This window comes from Sprattus sprattus (genome assembly GCF_963457725.1).
Source record: "Sprattus sprattus genome assembly, chromosome: 14".
NCBI classification, from domain to species: Eukaryota; Metazoa; Chordata; class Actinopteri; order Clupeiformes; family Clupeidae; genus Sprattus; species Sprattus sprattus.
The window spans coordinates 9,109,221-9,124,449 of record NC_137912.1 but is presented as its reverse complement, the minus strand read 5'-3'; the positions used below and the strand labels follow the sequence as shown (position 1 = coordinate 9,124,449).

At 46.4% G+C, this 15,229-nt stretch overlaps 1 protein-coding gene across 1 annotated transcript in view; it reads left to right on the top strand.

Annotated features, from left to right (window-relative positions):
* Positions 1-2,498: 2,498 nt before the first annotated feature.
* The window catches only part of syt1a (synaptotagmin Ia), a gene marked incomplete at both ends in the record, with an annotated part of 37,317 nt that continues 24,586 nt past the window's right edge, over positions 2,499-15,229 (top strand). The window contains 2 exons of the mRNA XM_080851818.1: positions 2,499-2,646; positions 11,998-12,170. Coding sequence (XP_080707944.1) covers positions 2,499-2,646; positions 11,998-12,170 — 321 coding nt within the window. The remainder of the gene's footprint in view (positions 2,647-11,997; positions 12,171-15,229) is intronic.

Genomic DNA, 15,229 nt, shown 5'->3' with positions numbered 1-15,229 from the left:
CAATTACCCCTGCCTACGCAGGATTGCCACAATGGTGGTAGCGCCCCCTCGGGCTGTGTTTGTCTTAATGTCTGCAGGCCTTTAGTTTCTCCCTTATTTCAGCTCTAGAAAAGACACTCTCTTTTCTCTCTCTCTCTCTCTCTCTCTCTCCCTCTCTTTCTCTCATTCTCTCTTCCTTTTGTCCTTTTGAGAAGGATGCAAATTCTCCGCTAATGGACTGTTTTCTGGTCATTCCTTCTGCATGTAATTACGGGGCCTTTGTGGCCGTCCTTTTGTTTGTGGCTCTGACTCACCCGTGGGGGAGCGGGAAACTTTTTGCAGGTGTGCATTAGCGCCATTTAGATGAGACACCAAGCACCATCCCAGAGAACTGCCCCCCCTCCCCCAGCCCCCCACCCCCATCCCTTCGCTTATCTAAGCTTCCCCCATCGCACATACACTCTCAACTCATTCTTTCCTATGTGCCCACAGTACGCACCTGTGTGTTTGTATGTGTATGTGTGTGTGTGTGTGTGTGTGTACGTGTGTGTGTGTGTGTGTGTACGTGTGTGTGTGTGTGTGTGTGTGTGTGTGTGTGTGTGTGTGTGTGTACGTGTGTGTGTGTTTGTGTGCGTGTGTGTGTGTGTGTGTGTGTGTGTGTGTGTGTGTGTGTACGTGTGTGTGTGTGCGTGTGTGTGTGTGTGTGTGTGCTTGCCCGCCCACATCAACTCATCAGTGCTGTTCCTCATCACTCTCGGGGCTCAGTGAAAAAAAAGAGACAAAAACATTAATTCTTTGAAGTGGCGCCTCTTGATGAGCTCAATAAAAGAAGCCTGAGCTTACATGTTTGGGAGATGCGGATATCCATCTTTAAAAAACATCTAAAAAACAATGCCAAAAAAGCGTCCTATAGGCAAGCCAATGTTTGAGGGGGTCCTGTGTGATAGATAGATACTGTAGATAGATGGCTACTTTATTGATCCCGAGGGAAATTAAGGTCATCCAGTAGTTTATACACTTGACTCACAAACATACATACATGAATCACAATAAAAACAATAAAAACAATACACATAGGGAGAACATGTACACAGGGAGTGGGGTGTTTACAGGTACAGGTGTGGTCCCCTCTGTGTGTTTTATGTCTGAAGAGAGAGGTGAGGGTGATGTCGGAGGTCGGATAGAGCTGTCTCCCCCTGTGTGTTTTATGTCCGGAGAGAGAGGTGAGGGTGCTGTCGGAGGTCGGATAGAGCTGTCTTACACTCACAGCATGGTGGCGTGTAACAGCTGTCGCATCTGACAGCATGCACCTCAACACCTCCCTGTGTTAACAATGCTTGTGTTAACAGCGGTTGCAAAGAGCTGCTTGCTTAATGCTGGTAACTCGAGGTACCTGTGAGGATCCGCGAGTGAGTTAGTTGCTTTGTTTATTTTGGAGTTCGATTTAACCTGAATTATTTAGGTTAGGTAGGAGAGATATAGATAGATAGATGGATAGATAGATAGATAGATAGATAGATAGATAGATAGATAGATAGATAGATAGATAGATGGATAGATGGGTAGATAGATCGATAGATGGTGAGAGATAGGGAGAGAGTGATCACATGATTTACACTTCCTCATTTGTTTTCGTAGAGGGAGTAATGTGCTAACATCTCCTGAGTTCATGATAATAAAAAGCATTAGTTGTGTCAGTGTAAAAAGATACCCCTTCAGTCCTCTCTCTTTTACACACACACACACACACACACACACACACACACACACACACACACACACATCTTTAGTGGGCCATTAACCCTGGTGTTTCCATGACGACGGGAGCGTTGGTGACGACCTGCCAAGAACAACTGGCAATAACAAGTTCCATTGTCTGCTGCCAGCCACCCACAGAGAGGCGATGAGTGCCACCCCACCCACTCCTGTAAAACATACGCACCAACTTTTCTACACACACACACACACACACACACACACACACACACACACACACACACACACACACACACACACACACACACTAGGGTGGAAAAAGACAAACAGCCGTCATTACAAAACCCACATTGAAAACCAGTTGTCTTCTGGTGCTTCAGACCTGATTGTTTCTCTCTTTATGAACATTCAACCGTGGAGGCACAACCTAAAGTGTCACATAATTACTCCAGCACTTTATCACAGTGCTATGTAGTATAATTACAGAGAGGACTCACTTTTTAATGGCGTCAATTGTACCGGTATATGTAAGTGAAGCCGATAAGTTGTTAAGGATCAGAGGGGTCTCGGGGAGGCGGTCCGGTGCACGGTGTTTCGCTTCTCGTACCAAGCTGAGCCTGAGTCGTTTCAAGCACAGCATCTAGCATCTCCTCAGATGCAGTCAGTGTACTCCACTGTTCATCAGCCTGACAAGTGTGTTTTAGTCACGGTTCTGTTAACAGTACTAACATCCCTCTCTCTCTCCCTCCCTCTCTCTGTTTGTCCTCCACCCTACAGCCTTCTACAGGCGGCCGAACCCCACCATGAGTCGAAGGGAAGCGCGTGTCGGGGGTCCGGAGCCCACCGTGGCCCCCGAGGTCACCTCCAACACCAACGCGACGGGCGGCCCCGGCTCTGAGGACTTCTCCAAGCTGAAAAACAAGTTCTTGAACGAGATCAACAAAATCCCACGTGAGTCCCACCGCAGCCCGAGCCCTGTACGTGTTAGCTCTGCGTCACTTTAGCGGAAACAGACCCCCTCATCTGCATTAACATTAAACCCCCTTATCCGTAGATACCAAGTGTAAGAGGCATCATCCATTTCTGCCATGTTCGGGCCCACTTTGAGTCCAACATCTGTCATTCCAGTGTCTGTATTTCTCTGCTGTGTCAACTACGTACTCTATGAACAAACATTAGACCTGTCCATAAGCATATACAGTTGATCAATACGATACGAATCCATTGGTTAATCGGTAGTGACACTCCATCTGCATCTACTGATGGGTAGTGAAATGAGTCTGTTGCTGAAGAAGTGAGTGAGGATTTATTCACCCCTTGGAGTAATCATGATACCGATGCTTTGGCCTCGACTTCAGTATCAAGCGGTGAATAGATGAATATGAATGTGTATTTCTGTCGCTAACGAAAACTCACAAGTCTTTTGTGGATGGTTTACTTGCTCCAGAGCTTAAAGGGGGTGGGTGTAGTGTGGTGGTGGTGGGTGCTCATGACAGACAGCTTTGATGCGCTCTCACCCCGACCCCCACCCCCATAAACAAACAACAAATTCTCTCTCCCCCCTACACTGTCCTCATTGTCAAGAAGCGAGAGAGCAGACAAGGTCTGTAAGCTGCATGCCTTGTTGCTCCGCGCTCTTTTGTTTGTCTCCACACCCTTCGTCTTTTTCTTCTGTAGATTTTGCCTCTCGATGTCAGACAAAGCAGACGCGTACTGAGGCCTGTGCGCGGCTGTAAGCACTTTCTGCTCTCGCTCATAAATGTGCCCTTTTCCGAGAGACCCAGAAGACGCCGTTCTGTTTCATAAAGCCTTGTGTGTGCCTATGCCTGGAAGCTGCCAGTCCCGAAACGCTAAATAAAACTAAATGTAGGTGTATTTATCGGCTTGTGTCGAAGTAATTCTAGTGTCAGGAAATTGTTTTTTTTTGGACCTGTTTTCAGAGTGGTGCAAATGACGCAGCTGGCATATTATTCAGTTCCGCACATTTATGATGCCACAGCCCTGATAAGAGGTTTGTTTGCTTCCTCGTGGCTTGTTTAAGCCAAAGTATATTTGCTTTTGCCGAAATAGAAAAAAACAGCTCCAGTTTAGCTTATGCCCCGAGGCCACGAAAGCTGTGCTCCGTAATAAAGCACGTGGAGAGCCTCCTTGATTGACGCCAGCCCACTATCTTTGCATGAGTGTGTCAGAGATCCGGTGACGGCTGCAATGCGATTAGCGTCACGCAGCATATGGAAGCCATAATGAAGACTTGGTCAGGGGCCGAGCCCCAAGGTCCCCGTGGAGCACCGTAATGGCTCTTCAGATTCAAGCTGCCACACCCAGGAATTAGCTGTGTGTGTGTGTGTGTGTGTGTGTGTGTGTGTGTGTGTGTGTGTGCTTGTGTATGTGTGTGTGTGTGTGTGTGTGTGTGTGTGTCTGTGTGTATGTTTGTGTGTGTGTGTGTGTGTGTGTGTGTGTGTGTGTTCCATGCACCTTCCTAAGGATACACCTCTAATCACTCCAACTTGTGGAGCCCCAACCCTCACCAGTTGGAGGACTAAGGGGAGGGGGGTCTGTGTGTGTGTGTGTGAGTGCGTGTGTGTGTGTGTGTGTGTGTGCGTGTGCGTGTGCGTGTGCGTGTGCGTGTGCGTGTGCGTGTGCGTGTGCGTGTGCGTGTGCGTGTGCGTGTGCATGTGCGTGTGCGTGTGCGTGTGCGTGTGCGTGTGCGTGTGCGTGCGTGTGCGTGTGCGTGTGCGTGTGCGTGTGCGTGTGCGTGTGTGTGTGTGTGTGTGTGTGTGTGTCTGAGAGAGAGAGAGCACTTAAAGCTTCTCTCATTAGCTTTTTTATCATGAAATCCCTGCTCCTCTAATGAGCACGTTGTGTACCGTGGGCAACTACCCAATAAGGGGTTGCCGAGTTTGCCTCCGACAGACGGCCAATGACGCCCGGGAGAGTGACCTGAGAACAAAAAAACAGGTCCCATTATAGGGGCTAAATTACCGCTTTCACTCAGGTCCTCCATCACCCATGTGTCTGTGCTCTGCGCTAAAGTAAGACTTAGCAGCAAGTACCTCATGCGGGTTGTCCACAGGGGTGTCTAAAGAGCTTCAGGGGAAATGGGAACAGGGAGGGGGGTCTCGCAGGGTAGATTGAGCCTCTTTATGTTTGCGCTTTGAAATGGGAGGAGATACTGTCAAGAACCAAGTTGCGAATTCCTTCCAGTCGGATAATGCAACCCTGTCCCCCTGCTTGGCGAAATTAGAGATGTATTTCTGTGGTGCTTTCCATCCCATTTCACACAGAGGTTAGGGCTGAGTTTGTTTTCCCATATATATCTCTGAAACTCTGAAATGGTGAAGATCCAAGGTGGAGATTAAAGTGGGGCGAAACGCCTGGAATGGACACGTCATCTTGTAAATTGAAGAAAGATGAGACTGAGTATTACGACTTATGTTCACACCTAACCAAGTATGCAGCGAACGAGTGGCATAATTTCGTGGGGAGCTCGAGGACTATTAAGTGGTAGAAAGCACAAGTAATTTCTAAGCCGTGCCCAGATGCACATCAGAATGAAAGCCTCAAGTTCAGGGACTAACCCCACTGCATTAACAGGAACACACAAGGCAGACGTAGACCTAGCTGTGTGGTTGACAGGATCAATCCATACCGCAAATGATAGTAAATGGGTATGCCTCTGCCTCTGCCTCTGCCTCTGCCTCTGCCTCTGCCTCTGCCTCTGCCTCTGCCTCTGCCTCTGCCTCTGCCTCTGCCTCTGTCTAGCGCAGGCGTTTGCAGGTAAGCAGAAAACATGAGACCTGTCACATCGTTCCACCCTTGTGCAGCATTCAAGCTGTGGACCCATATATTTAAGGACAGGTTTGCTGTTTCTTTCTTTCGAGGCGGGGACAGTATTGAGTTTCCTCTCAAGCCAACTCACCTTTTTGTTCCCTTTGCCTAATCCTCACGATAAATCACTTCAGGAAACAGGGGAGACTGGTCAATTACAATAAATGATCCCTACTGTATTTTGTTCTCAATATTTTTGCTCTCAGGAAAAAAAAAGAGGCAAACCTGAAATAGATTATCCCTGCCACTTTATCTTTGTCTTGGGTATGTGCAGTACCGGCATTAGGTAGCTAATATGTTTTTAATGCGTTTGGACAGCATATCTGGAGGAAATGCTTTATTTTATCGCCCCAAACAAAGGGTCACTGTTGCCATTAACCACTTTCACACGTTGTGGTTTTAAATTTGGAGCAGCGGATTGTTCTTGTTGTGACTTGTTTTTGCATCTGAGGCAGGAGCTCACCCATGTCCACTGGCCATGTGGCTATCACCATGACTACGGTGCCAGTTCATGTTAGGTTGCTGTTTTACTGGTGAAACGTTACAAGCAAGGAGAAGAATCGCTGAGACGGGTACCCGCCACTGGTGACAGGGACAGTTTTGTTACACAACTGCCATCACAATTCTGCCATCTTACTAAGAATGTGATTTGGGCTTCACTAATGATTCAAGATACACGAGGTGGAGGAGGTTTCAGGTAAAGGTGAAGTGTTCTGAAAAGTGCTATCCGGATATTTGTGTCGAGTAATTGGCCCGTTGCTAATGGCCTAACCTGGAGGTAATGAATTAAGTCAGTTGATCACCTTCGGCAACCCCACAACAGGACTGTCTGCATGTGCACTCAGAACCTTGAGTTTTCTACCCCCGATCAGAGCACTGTACCAACTCCTTCACCGTTTACCGCCCACAGTGAAGTAATCACAAATCTTACCGGCTGTGTCGACATACTGTTCTTTTCTCCTCAAAAGGGTAGCCTATTATTTTCATATCGCTCTCTCTCTCTCTCTCTCTCTCTCTCTCTCTCTCTCTCTCTCTCTGTCTCTCTCTCTTTCTCTCTCTCTCTCCCTCTCTGTCTCTCTCTCTCTCTCTTTCTCTCTCTCTCTCTCTCTGTCTTTCCATCGTACTGCCTCAGTCTATAGGGGAGTCTGAGAGCACGGCTCATCTCTGAGGAAGCTGGTGTGTATGCTGTTAACAGCTACACAGCCTTTGCCGCTGTGCCCTGCAGCCTCCCCCTTGTGACTGATTATCCTGGCAGTTGCCCTCCCTGTAGCCCAACACAACAATCGCTTCCATCCCCACACCCTTCCGGCCACAGAACCTCATAATGCATTCAGATCAGGCCTGCAGTGTGTGAGTGTGTGTGTGTGTGTGTGCAACAAGACACAATCCTCCCTACAATACCCTCTCACTTGAATACCGTTCAGACAGTGCTCACTGTGCATCCCTGTCAATGTCGTGTCAGCCATCTTTACAGAGTTCGACAGGACGCCAACGTTTTGTCAAACTAAAATATAGATGCGGAGTTGCCTGTCTGACAACCATGTCTGTCCTCTTTCCAGCCTGTGAGTCACAAAGTCAGAAAATCAGAAATATTCTAAATCAGGGTTGGACTCTGAAAGCTATATTTGAGTAAAAAAATCTGCTTGCCGATGTCAACAAGAGTTAGTTGTGTTAAGGCCCTCTATCTCTCCTGAAGCCATCACGCTTGTCAGTGTTGTCTTTGAATGATGGCATCTCAACCGACAGAAACTGACCTGTGAGATGTGTGTTATGAATCATGACTGATGTCTGGACTGTCAAGTTACAGTGGTGTTTATTCTCACCCCTAGGCCAGTGTTATCTCGTGGGCAACCACACAAGAAGCCTCTCTCTTTGTAGAAATGGGTACATTCATCAGCGCAATCAGCGCCATCTCAAACCCGAGATGTTTCCGCCATCTCTTTTCCTTGATTCAGAAGATGGTGAGAGGTAGCAATGAGGAGTTTGGAGACGTATAAGTGGCTCATCGTAGCCCATAAAAGAGTTAAAGAGTTTTAAATAAAAGGGTTTGTTTTGGCTCTCACACTCTGTTCCCGTGTCACTGAATTTCATTTGTTTCCTTTTGGTGGCTTTGAAAATGCTCAGCTTTGATCCTCCATTTTGAATTTTGCGTTGTGTGTTTACGGCGCGCCAATGCTGGCACACACGTGCTTGGCAGAACAGGAGATAACCCTTTTGCCGAAAGTGCACATGCTGGCGTCGTGCTCTCGGGGGAAAATTGACACTCTCACAATGTAGTTAATTAGCCAATGCTTCTATTGCTTTCTGGGACTCAGGTTCTTTTAATTAAGACACACAAAAGTGCTTTTCGGGACGAGACACATGCTTGATGAAAGAGATAACGGGGCATTATTGCGCCACCGTTCTTCGACAGGAGGCTCTCCTCTCTCTTCTCTCCCGCAGCTCTCATGTTCTGCCAACCCCATTACGTTTATAAATAACAATAACTGATGGCAGAGGGGATAAGAAAAGATTGGATTTTTTTGCGATGATGAGTGAAAAAAGGGGGAGGGGAAATGCAATAATCTGATGGCAAGAGTCGGTGTTATTAAAATAGGGGTGAATTCAGTCATTACTCCAGTCCATTTGCTTCCTGCTGTGTCATTGCATTACATATAATTCTTTTATCCAACCTTTTATTAGAAATGTGTCACAACTCCATGGGCTGCATCAGTGGGAAAGTTTCTTATCGACGACGCTTTTTCCGGGTCTTAAATATGAACCTGCCACCTTTTAGACACATCCATTAAAAGATAATACTTTCTCTGCTGCCGTGGCTCACTTGGTGGAAGAAGCCGCACTGGCACCGTCTGACTTACTGTTTGGTCCCCGTCGCTTCCAGAGCTGATGCACTGGACTTTGTGATGTGTCGAGTGCTAGAGAGGGCTCCGATTCATTCAGGGCCTTTCGATTGGGAGGTCAAAGAGGAACAGACGGGCAGGCTGATCCCAAGACAGTGCATTGACATGTTGAATGTGAGGCGAGTGGTTTAGTGGAGATGTCATGCTGGAGACCTCTCGGGGTCCCAAGTCAGTCTGTCTAAATGCCAACGTCTGAATAGGAAGTTGATTGACAGCATAATGTCGAAAGAGAGCATATAAAATTCAGACAGGCACGCTTCGAGGATTTGTTTTGTGTTGGTGGTGATCATGTGACTCTTAGGTCTGAGCTACCATCAAGCCAGAGGAGGACTGATGGCATCTGTATGGATTTGCACACGCGTTGAACGTTTGATGCTTGGTTTAACTCTTCGCTGAAGTGAACTTTAGGCATGCCACTCCCTTCCTTCATCCCCATGCTGGTCTGTTTACGCCTTTGAAGCGCTCTCTTTGAAAATGCAAAATCTAATCGACTCTCAGGAGAAATTGATCGTCCATAAAGTGTGTCAGTGTCTGCTTTCTCAAGCTTTTAATGAGTTGCCAAGCGCCAGATTACGTGCAAAAACTCAGCAGCAGGGATATTGGATAAAATAATTGTGCAACATATCAGGAGTCCAATAATTGGCTTTGTTAATTTTTTTTCATCTTCCATCTTTATTTTTTTTTCTGGCTTTGCAAAACCCCGCCCACAACACTGATTTCCCCCAGCTCATGATAGATGCATCCTGGTGCACTGTCTTCCACCAGCAAGTGTGTGTCCACAAGCAGTTCATTTCCCCCACAAATTAGGAAAGGTTTTTTCTTTTCTTTTACAAGCCTGGCAGATGGAGGGTGGTGGTAAGTGGAGATGGAGGGTTGTGGTACGGGGAGATGGAGGGTGGTGGTACGGGGAGATGGAGGGTGGTGGTAAGGGGAGATGGAGGGTTGTGGTACGGGGAGATGGAGGGTTGTGGTAAGGGGAGATGGAGGGTTGTGGTAAGGGGAGATGGAGGGTTGTGGTACGGGGAGATGGAGGGTTGTGGTAAGGGGAGATGGAGGGTTGTGGTAAGGGGAGATGGAGGGTTGTGGTACGGGGAGATGGAGGGTGGTGGTACGGGGAGATGGAGGGTTGTGGTAAGGGGAGATGGAGGGTGGTGGTAAGGGGAGATGGAGGGTGGTGGTACGGGGAGATGGAGGGTTGTGGTACGGGGAGATGGAGGGTGGTGGTAAGGGGAGATGGAGGGTGGTGGTACGGGGAGATGGAGGGTGGTGGTAAGGGGAGATGGAGGGTTGTGGTACGGGGAGATGGAGGGTGGTGGTAAGGGGAGATGTCGGGGGGTGTGGGAGGAGAGCACCGAGGAGTGTCACTTCCATTAACACCCAACTGAGCAGGGGCCCAGGCCAGGCCGAGGGCTAAAAGATCCCAAAGTTATTTTAGAGCATCACTCACTGTTTTTCCTCGGTGGAGAGAGCTTATCGATTTTGTCAACAGGCCATTGATTTCCCTTAACGCCCCAGCCCACACCCCTCTCTACACCACCCCACTTTTTCTCTTTGTCTCATTTTCTCCCCTCCAGACCTTGGGTTACAGAGACACAGCCGATGGCAATGGCCTGAAACTCCTGGGAGAGATACTAATGACAGTTCTTTTTCATACAGTACAGATATAAAGTTCTCAAAGTGAAGACACACAGATGAAAGTGGAGGAGGAGAGGAGACTGAGAGGAAATGCTTTGTTGGCTGGCACACAAAGGCTAAAAGTAACGAATCGCCATCTTCGACACTGAAAGGATAGGGGCTAAATTCCTGCCAAGCGCACTGTTCACTAGCCATCCAGAGCTCTGTGATTAGGCCTCGAGAGAACAGAGAAACAGGAGAACATGGATGCTGCTGCTGCGGTGGTTGAGGGGGGGGAGGGGGTGTAGAGTTGGGAGGTTGGCTTGTTGTCTGGGGAGTGTTTTGTGCACCTTCCTTGCCATTGAGAGGAGGCGTTGGTTGTCTTGCACGTGGAATCCATAATCATGTATCCGGTTTCAGAGGACTGAGCGGTCGCCGTGGAGGTGGAATCCTCATTATGGCTTTCCGAACTGGGAAGTCTTGGTGGGAATGGAAGGGAGCGGAGCGTGTAATACTGATTGGCTTCACCTTCCAAGCCCCCAGCTGCCTCCCCCCCCCCCCCTTCAGTAGCCATGTTTTGTTGATCTGGGTTTTCCCAGGTGGGCTCTCTTTGTTTGGTGAGGTGTTTGGCAGCCGGCTTCTTCTAGGCTTCATCATACCTGTCTGTTATAATTGAGCATGCTTGCTGTAACTACAAACTATCTGTGAGGCCGTCCTCACACACATCCAGTATTAGTCATGCTGCAATGCATTTACACAATGTGGTGTGTCTTGCAAAACCCATAAGCTTTGGTATACTAGCATACAACCATTGTTAAATCATTAAACCTCTCTCTCTCTAACTTCTAATGACTGTAGTACAATGGGACTTTTGGGAAAACTAATCTTTAGACCATCACTAGCTTTTCCAATCTCAGAACCTAACATGGTATGTATTTTATAGCCCCTCATCAAATCGAAGTAGAGACATGTTGATATGTTTGCTCAGGATATACAGTCATGGAGCCAACAGGCAGACAGAGAGTGCCTGCCTTTAGTCTAGCTGCACCTGGCTTCAGGTTGAAGTACTCTTGAAAAAGGCACATATTACTTTTTGGCATTACTTCTGTTGGCTCAGATGAGGAAATATTTCCAGATGTATCCCTCACTTGAACAGGATGGGTTCTGGATCTTACAGCTGGTTCCCGAGGTGATGAATGATAACTTCCACTAGATTTATGTAATTTATGTTACATAGTTTTATGTGAGACATAATAGCCTGATGGTGGCTTAAAACCATAGTCCCGGGTAGGTGTTCGAGTAGTTCACTGCTGCTCACTCGAAGTCTCTTATTAAATGAATACAAGGGATGTTATCGTACCAAACGAATCGGGCACCCTGGTGATTATCATACTTGTGTTTGTTCTCTAAACGGCTCTTAAACTTTTAAAATGAGAAGGTGTGTCCAAACTTTTGACTGGTACCGTACGTACATATATCTGGTCCTTTCCCTTAACTGGCCTGAGAAGGGTGTTCATTGGAGTGTCTGGTTGGCTTAAATGTGCCCGTTTTGGAGGAGCTGTTGAATCAGATACTGGACCACTGGTGTAGGAAAGACACTTATCCAAACCTTCAGCCATTGAAACGTATCTTCATCGCTTGCGGAGACAGCTTTCATTGAAGGCCATGTTTAAGCTCTCCACTGAAATCCCAAATCACCCAACATCAACTTTATACCACATCCACAGTTGTAATGTGGTTGCAAATTTACCTAAACTTAAATGTTAAACTATTATCTATATAATTGTATTTATATATATACTTATTGGCCTCATATCTAAGTGTTAATGAGCTGCATCAAGGAATCTGTAAGTAATATACAAAGCGATGTAAAACCATAATTGCTTCAGTGTGCTAATGCATACCCTGCTGTGCAGATGTGTTATCAGATTCTCACACTTCCCCTGATCTCTCTCCGCAGTGCCGTCATGGGCCATCGTAGCGATCGCGTTTGTGGTCGTGGTGCTGGTGCTCTCCTGCTGCTTCTGCGTTTGCAAAAAGTGGATTTTCAAGAAAAGGAAGGGCAAGAAGGGCAAAGACAAGGGCAAGAACGCCATCGACATGAAAGACGTCATGGACGGTGGGAAAACCGAGGTAAGAACTTTTTGTTACTGCTGTTATTTTTTTGGGTCAAATTCTATACTGGTTTTTAGCCATGCAAAGATTTACTGTTTTTATCATAGCGATGATATTGGGATCCGGCCTGATATTGATCGAACGTACAATTGCAATGTTTTATTATCAATGACTTTCTACTCTATTCATCGACTGAACTGTATTTGTAATGACAAACGCATGATAAAAATGTGATATTTTCTGTTTATAAGTTATATTAAGAAGTTAAATCCACTCTATTGACAAGTATAGTCCTTAAGAAACTCCATTGTGGTTGGGTGGGCTGGGACACATGGCTTGATGAATGTGATGCTTCACCCCTGACTCTTATTGCAGGAAGTAAATGGGGGGGAATGGCCTTGTTATCAGCCCAGAAAGTATTAAAATTCTCACCCTTTGCTTTTTTTTGGGTTGTCCTTTTCTCTTTTTTTTGCTCATAAAGCAATTTTTATTTAAAGTTTCTGATTATATTGTGTTATGTAATGACGTGGTATCAACCCAGAGAAATGACGTTAGCTAATTACTTTGAGGGAGCATATTAATTCATGTCCCTCGCTCTCTTTCAAATTCATCTCCTCGAAAATGATATGCAACGGAAACACGGAGCACTTTAACCCTTGTTAGCTTGCTAATTGCATTAAAAGGCCGCGCAACACTCGCCACAGTTCGGACTGAGTAATTGACCAAAGTCTGCTTAATTTCCAGAGTGCGGACACTCTTGTTGAGTCCGTGCCGCCCTCCGTCACGTCCTGAATTAGAGGCATTGATTGCAGAGGAGCGGTATCTGACACTCCTCTCACGAGCACAAGGCCATGGGACGGAGCTGTAAATTAAAAATCACACCCCCCGACAGGCACAGGGCTAAGATGAGAGCCTTCAAAGAAGGGCGTACTTAGAAGAAGGCCTTACTTCCCACGGAATTGGACTTTTACAAAAATCCACGCAAAACACCCCAAACTAAGGTATACACATATAACCAAGGCCTGCATTTTGAGACCTGATTAAAAAAAGCTCAGACCCAATACTTAATACCATGCCTCTAAGCTTGTATAATCTCTTATTTAATGTTTAAATGTTTGAATAAGAGTGTAGTAATACAATATTGTATTAGGTTCGAAGCTTTTACGATACCCCGTTATTGACAGTGTTATTGCTCTCATGCTCTCAAACAGCATCTCCCTTTGGGGGTCGTTTCCTAGACTCTATGAAATCTTATCCTGAGGCTACCTGCATAGCAATAACATCCCCGCCTAATGAGACACACTCCAGTCTGCCAACAGACATCACCGCTAGATTCAGCATCAGGCACAGGCAAACGAAAAACAAACTGCTTTATTTCGTTCGCTAGACGTAGATTTATGGACTCCGCTGCAGTCATTTCTCCTGGTGTGCCCAGACTCTTGTGTTGAACGTCTGTGTGTGGTTGTTTTAATTTGTGTTTCTTCCCTCTATGTCCTCCTTATCTGTGTTGTGTCTGATGACTGTGCGGGATTGGCACTGGCGGTAGGTTCCCAATTGCTGTTGGATCTTATTTAAGCCTGCTATTTTGACTTTTCTTGAAAGCCTCTTGAGAAACAACATACTCCTGTAGAGCCAAATATATGTAACTATGCATAAAGTACATGTATATCTACAATATATATGTGCGTAGGTCTGCAATATGCACATATATATATATTGACAAACTGAAAGGAAAAATTGCACTGGGTGCGCTTTTACAAGGTTGAACCACATTGATTTCTCCTTTCAAAATCACTTTGCATCAAAGCCCTATTACGGAAATGGAAAAAATAAACAGATTATAATGATTAAGATGTCCACGGAAAAATAAATATCCTGGGTGACTGTGATGACAAGCAAAACGTGAAGCTGAGTAATTTATAAAATAATGCATCTCAGCCTTGGAAGGGAAATTGTACTGAAAAACGCCATTTCCCTCATCAAACAAACAAAATGTTTTCAAGGAGCTGAGTTGCCCGCAGCCTAACGGAGCGAAAGAATAATTTTGCTGTAAACTCTCTCTGACTTGGCTGATTCTGGTAAAGACCAAACAAATATTTTAAATCTCATGGTACCAAGCTCCTTAAAATATTTAGTTTTTAAAGGGAATTTCAAGCTGGGCAATTCTCTAGCAAAAAAAGCTCACCTCTGTTTAATTTCCTGGTTTCCTAAACCGTGTTATCTGCCGCTTGCGAATTCTTTAAATAATAGAGAACATATCGAATTTAGAATTCACCGATTGCTTGTCGTCAGTCTGTTCCAGATGGGCTGTGGGTGATCGAGAAAAGAAATCAATTTCGTTTGGCCTTCTGCTTTCACACCAGTAACCCAAAAGACTAATAGGTCAGACCCCATCCACATCACAGTCCCCCCCTCTTATGACTCCCACTTGACACCCTCCACTGGCATGATGCTTCTAGCTTCCATCCGCGTGGCGGTCCCATGGGCAGCTAAGGGTCATGAATATGCCACTGTACACGATTGGGGGGGGGGGGGCGGGGGGGTGTTAATGTACATGCCACTGAGAATGAGGGGGGGGGGCACTTAGTTTGTTTTCTCTCTTGAGACGCGATGAGAATGAATGGCCTGTTTGCATGACGACTGATGAGAGTGTTTGACTCGTTAAGGCAACTTTACAGTGAATGGACTTGAGAAGCTCGTTTAAAATCGCATGCTGATCCAGTAATCAGAGATATCTGCCCCCCTTCCCTCCCCTCTTCAACCACCACCACCACCACCACCACCCCACCCACTAGCCCTACTTCTGTCCCCACCCACCAACACGACCACCAGCACTCTTGCTCCTTCCCCTGATGATGAGACGTGGTCAGGGGAGTTCTCTCTGTCTCTCTCTCTGTCTCATACCATCTCTGGCAGTGCCATCTCTGGCAGTTCCCTTCTGATTTGGGACTGATCTGCTTGTACTGGTAGAAAAGGAATTGTCGCTATCTATCTATCTATCTCTCTCTCTCTCTCTCTCTCTCTCTCTCTCTCTCTCTTGCTTTGTCAGTCTCTAGCTTTATCTCTATCTCTGTCTA